This window comes from Dermacentor silvarum, chromosome 1 (genome assembly GCF_013339745.2).
Source record: "Dermacentor silvarum isolate Dsil-2018 chromosome 1, BIME_Dsil_1.4, whole genome shotgun sequence".
Lineage (NCBI taxonomy): Eukaryota > Metazoa > Arthropoda > Arachnida > Ixodida > Ixodidae > Dermacentor > Dermacentor silvarum.
The window spans coordinates 48,020,591-48,026,673 of NC_051154.1; the positions used below are offsets into that span (position 1 = coordinate 48,020,591).

The window sequence follows — 6,083 nt, forward strand, 5'->3', positions numbered from 1 at the left end:
AGCATTTCTGCATTTTTCCCCTTGACTTTTTGCAACCGGATTAATGTTTGGTGCAGTATTCGTTTTATTCTTAACAGGAAGAAATCCCTGGTTGCTTTTACTACAAGGTTCTTAAAGAAATGACACTAGTCATCATCGACAATACAGTCAATGTGACGAGAAGGAAACAAATGTGCAAAAAAAAAAAAAGAGATCTCAGCATGAATTGTCGCCTTGACACATCAATGGTCACATGAGTGCAGGGATTAACCGCGCACTCTTTTTCTTTTGTTGCGATAGCAATTATATGGACACTTCAACCGGATTTATGCCGTCGCCGTCGCCGTGAGGTTCCGTATAGATTCCAAGGGCGATAAAATCGTCGCCGCGCGCCGCGAAAGAGCGCGGGGGACGCGCGCCATCACGGAGGGCGAACTCCGCCGCGCGCTCTCACGGAGAGCGAACGCACGGTGGAAAGCAAACGCAACCGTCGCCCGAAAGGGTGTGGGGGTATGGGAGGGAGGGAGGCGGGGCGGCTCTGTGCTCCGGCACCAAAGGCGTATCTTGCCACTCAATCTCCCACCCGAAAGCAAGCAAGAAACGGGAAGAGGGGGGGGGGGGGGGGGGTGCAGCTTCTCCTCTGCCAACAACTTCTCCTTTGGGTGCCGGTCGCCCGCACCGTCTCTTATCTCCACACGGCTCTGACCTCTGTATGCTCATCGCATTCGCCGCTCAGTTTCCGTTGAAGGGATAGACCGCGCGAACCTGCACTTGCTGCCAGCGTTTTGACAGTCGTTGGCTGCGGTCATTCAGTGTGATCTATTCATGTTTGCTTGTGCGCGCTGACACCACGATTGTTAATTCAGTTAGTAAGCCAGCAGTCGTTGGCTGCGGTCATTCAGTGTGATCTATTCATGTTTGCTTGTGCGCGCTGACACCACGATTGTTAATTCAGTTAGTAAGCCAATGTGTATAAGTTTATGAAGCCGATAAAACTACTATCCCTACTCCGAATTGCCCTCTACTAATTTGCTATCGCAATCGATGCTTCGCCTTTCGGGCAAAACTGCGACATTTTTTAAACGCGCAATCAGAGTTTACCGTTGACCACCATCTTAAGAAGAAATATAATGATGTCTGATGGCCTACATCATCAAAGTGCATCTACAAACACACCATGTTTTCGCAACAGTACACATCGTTCTCTACATTCTCTATGCGGGCGGTAAATTGCGATCTGTATTTTGCTGCTAATACAGGCTGCAGCTTTTGCAGGGCACTTCGTATCTTCTTCTCAAAGGTTGAGTGTGTTGCAGACCAGGACCTCGTAATTAGTGTGTTTATACTCTTGACCGCCTAAAGGAATGTATATGCACTTGTGGGACAGTTGGACCTTGCCGACGATCAGCATGCCATTGTGATGGGCACGGCCGATATAGAGCGGTTCGCCCTCAGAAGTAGTGCCACCCTGAATGGCTCCGCTCGGCAACGAGCCATCGGATGCCGCTAGCCACTTCAGAGAAGCGCCATCAGAGACAAGCATCTGTAAGAAAGAGACACTGTTTGTGGTCGTCATTGTCGTTAAATAAATATGTGGCTCAGACCCAACATAGGGGATTGGCCAGGAAGTGGATAGATTATTAGAAGTGGTAATCATAAATAAATTTACAGGGTTGCTGATAAAGGCTGCGTGATGTTTAAAGGCGAAATTTTAATTTCTAATGAGAATAACAACAGTAAGCGGCAGTAATCATCAATTGAAAAGTAGAAAGAAAAATGAGAGAAAACATGAAAATTTATCAGGGCAATCGGTTAAACTGAACAGGCAGCTCCTAGACGGCGTTGCAAACATCCGCGTGGCTGAATCCCATACTCGAGGCTTCAAACGTAAGAATAAGAAGATTGGCTAAATCCAGGCCAAATCTTGAAAGGAGAAGTTTCAAAATTCTCCTTCAAGTAACAGTAAAGCCGCGACAAGATAAAATTGTTGTATTGAGTCGTCCTCACAAAAAAAAAAAAAAAAGCAGAAAAAGCAAGGCACGGATGGGAAGGCACGAAGCCAAAAACAGTGTGTAAGTGAGAGATTGGGGGGGGGGGGGGGGGGGGGGGGGCGTTGTCTCAACATAGTATCGTGACGGAGACCTCAAGTCTCCTGCGACTTCTGCGCAGTCAAAACTTCGAACTTACAGTGAATATATGATGTACTGGCTCTGTCTCAAATCATAATTACGCTATCATACTGAAATGTGGGTGCCACGTACCCATGGGCTCTATATTCTTTTTCAAGTCAGGTGTGCTTCTCGATGTCAAATCGGGGTGACATGTGCATCGTGTTTTACATACAATGAAGGCTGCTAAAGGTCGCATTGAACTTTAGCTATTTACTGTGCACGAAAGAAGAGAACCATGCACCTCAGGGAAGCGCGGAATTTATGCACATACAACCAGCGCTTACTGATCAACCAATGTTGTTATTAAATGTCAACGTGGCCCTACCAACCAATACGGCTCCACCAATGTTATTCTTAAATGTAAACGTGGCCCTATAGGAAAGCGGAAAATTCTGAATGAACGAACAAGCTTAAACGCTAGTTTGATTCATTGTGTCGGATGATGGGGCTACCTCACCTCCGTTGATGTACTCTTAAAATTTCCATACTTCACGTCGCAGTACATAAGGCATGTTTTCTACAAATCTTTCATAACTAGTTACTTAGCTGTTATGAGCATGGTAACGTTTTCCAATCTAAATCGTTTGAGAGTTCTTCAAAAACGCACAGTTAGGAACATCGTTAATATTCCTCAACGCGCCCGCACTCAAGATGCTTGAAGGGCACTTCATATTATTCCCCAGTTCTAGAATTATACAACTCTACTTTACTTAGATGTCACAATTCAAATCATAATTCATTCTTAACACATTTGTTCAACTTAGAACACAAACAGCATGATCATAATAAACACACGCACATGCTGCGCATTACCAGATGTTACCGCAAGCGGAACAACCTATATATTAATAGTTTTTAGCGCAAAAAAACACACACACACACACACGACACGAGCGAAGGCACACAGGGCACATCGCTGTGTCCTGTGTGCCTTCTCTCGTGTCGTGCGTTTCTTTGCTCTAAAAACTATTAACATGCAATACCAACTAGCCCACCAGTCTGTTTTGTTGAACTTATATATGTCAGATATTGCGTTACAATTCACCCAATTTGCTAAAAACTCATATAATTGTCGAATAACTTTCTTTGCTTTCGTGAACTGTCTTTTTACATATTAGGTATTAAATTTCCACTATGTATTTCCGTTGTATTACCTAACATTCAGTAGTGTAATTAGTGTTTTGTATTCTTCTGTTCGTGCTGCTTTTGCAGCAACCCGGTCTGTTATGCTTTTGTTCCGATATTTTTTTGTGTGCAGCAAATACTGACTGTTTGTGCATGTTTATAGAGGGCGTCTGCCAATAGTCAAGCCTTCATAATGACCTTTTGTCCGCGCCCTCAAATTTCTTGTGATGAAAAAAAAATTATTTCATTTGATACCTGGTAGTCTTGGTAGCAGTGTTCGCAGGCGCCGTAAGCGACGTAACAAGCACCGCGGGAAGGGACCACCTTTCCTGGTATCACGTCGCCATCGTGCACAGCGCGCCCCACGAATGTGTCCTCGCCTTGCAGGTCCATGCCTCCGGGCACAGCGTTATGTGGTATGTGCTCTCCGCGGCACCGAACCCAGTGGCAGGGGGGCTTGTACATGGTCACTGCGATGCGGTTAGGGCATGCTACTTGTCAGCTGTTGCGAGCATTTCAGTGTACGTGAAGCCCTAGAACTAGAAGAGTGACGGGTGTGGCAGGGGTGCGGAGTGGCGGTGTTTAAACGAATCAACAACCCTGCATGGCTCAACTGCTCTTCTCGCACGATGCGCTTCCCGCAACGCTCACGTTCCAATGATAATAATATACTGTGAATAATACTCGCAAGGTGGAGTAGCGTGGTACTGATGCACTTTTCGTGCGTTGATAGGAACCGCGACTACGCCATGAAAACCGAAGCTAAAGGGTAACGCACGAGTGCGACCCTTGTGACGCATGCTACCAAGCGCGGTGAGTTGAAACTACGTGTTCATGCCGTGACGCGATCGAATTTCGCGCCCCATTTTTCACCAATTAGGAACATTGGTGGCAAATAATACAGCTTTCTAATATACATGAACATATTTTTGTCTGTAACTGGCATGTGCGTTTCTAATACGCTGCTTCGCATCAGATTAAAAAAGCTTTTTGCACCACGCTTGACACGGCTTGAATTGTACACGGAAAGAAAAATGAAAAACTCACCTTCGTATCCGGCTATGACTGCGGCTTGTGTGACGCAATTTGCGCCGACAATGTGACTCTTTGTAGTAGGCACTGGCTTCCCAAAGCAGTGAAGCTGAACGACTGGAAGAGGCCAAGGATATTTGAAGGTATAATCACCCTCTAAACGATAGTGCGAAAGAGAAAAAGAAACTGTTCGGGTGGGCGTGTATGTTGCAGTTCACTGCACGCACCCCCCCCCGTATTACTTTGGAATTTTCTGCTCTCCGCTTGGGAGGAGCAGAAACCAGGCGGCGCTCGGTTTGACGCAGCGAAAGCGAAAACATTGATACATCACAACAATGTGCCGTACCCGACACATCTGTGAGTGTCACGTCACGAAAAAAAATCTTGCGCCGGCCATATGCGTATACAGATGAACAGGTGTTTGAAAGTAGTGGAAAAGAGTGTGGATGCGCGCTCTCAGAGGCAGCTGTCGGCAGCCGGCAACAGGCGATTTGTTGACATATGCCTCTCTCTTTCCTCGCTTCGATGAACCCGTCATTGGCACATGTCATGAACCGCGTGCCACGGCCGTCGACATTAGAGCGTTGCTGGAAGGTTTACGTGCATGAGAAACTAGGGGTGCGATATTGAAACGATTCTATTACAAGTATTTCACTTTTCGCGCATCGTCAGTGGTCGAAACCGCGCTCCTCCTTCGGTATTACCAGTATCGGCCGATGGTGGGCTGGGGACGATAGGAAAGTAATTAAATCGAGCGAAATGAATCGATACATTATACCGACCCAGTCGGCGCAGCCTCCGGTTTCCTATTCGTGAAGCCTTTTTTTCTGGTGCATGCACCATGCAGGCCATGTGCGCTTGCTTTGTAGAAAATATATTTGACGAGGACATGCATCTACCGTCCGGTTGCAGCGATCACCCGCACTTCTGCCCCTTAATTCAGTGTAATTGTGGTCTGCGCAACTCACTATCGGTGAAATGCTGATAATCGGACGTTAGGTGTGTTAGAATGAAAGAAAAAAAATTAAGCTGCACTAAATGTATACCGTCAAAGGAACCGAATGAATGCGCAAATGGATAAAGCGACCCTCGCATCCTTGCCCTTCGTGGTTTTTCCCAGCTTTCGTCCTCCCTAATCGGGTTCTTTGGCACGTGACCTGTGCATCACAAGCTGAGTCTATGGTTGCCTCTGTGAAATAGATGCGCTCAAAATTGGGTTGCTGTTGGTGGTGTCAGGTGATACCTTATTGTTTTCAGTTACGCATGTGCTCATGCTCTTTATTTTTTGCCTTGTGAGTTTTATTACGTGTACTTGATTGCAGGTTCCTTACATGTAAGCTGATCGCTGTGTGGCGGTGTATTCATTCGGCGCGTGCTCCATTTATACTGACTAATAATAATAATAATAATAATAATAATAATAATAATAATAATAATAATAATAATAATAATAATAATAATAATAATAATAATAATAATAATAATAATAATAATAATAATAATAATAATGCGTTTTGTTTCACTGTCATATACACATATTTAGGGGACCCAATGGCAGGGGAGTTCGATGTACAGCTATAAGTACTTCACTTGCTCGACAATACTCGTAGTTACAAGTATTATATATATATATATATATATATATATATATATATATATATATATATATATATATAAACCACACGCTTACACGAAACAGTTTCAGAGTTTCGGCTTTCAAGATATAGTCAGCAACACGAACATCGTAAATGCGTAAATAAACAGTGCTCCTAAATA

At 44.8% G+C, this 6,083-nt stretch overlaps 1 protein-coding gene across 1 annotated transcript; it reads right to left on the reverse strand.

Moving 5' to 3' along the window:
* Positions 1-690: 690 nt before the first annotated feature.
* LOC119462336 (uncharacterized) lies at positions 691-4,599 on the reverse strand. Its single transcript, XM_037723683.2, has 3 exons — positions 4,323-4,599; positions 3,531-3,745; positions 691-1,522 (listed from the first exon to the last, which is right to left on the reverse strand). The coding sequence occupies exons 2-3, from the start codon at positions 3,738-3,740 to the stop codon at positions 1,274-1,276; spliced, it is 459 nt and encodes a 152-aa protein (XP_037579611.1). The 5' UTR covers positions 3,741-3,745; positions 4,323-4,599; the 3' UTR covers positions 691-1,273.
* Between the last annotated feature and the right edge of the window lie 1,484 nt (positions 4,600-6,083).

Excerpts from the sequence above, each read along its gene's own strand:
- LOC119462336 (XM_037723683.2), bottom strand. The coding sequence starts at position 3,740 with ATGTACAAGCCCCCCTGCCACTGGGTTCGGTGCCGCGGAGAGCACATA. Across the intron at positions 1,523-3,530 it reads ACTGCTACCAAGACTACCAG|ATGCTTGTCTCTGATGGCGC; the intron begins GTATCAAATGAA and ends TCTTTCTTACAG.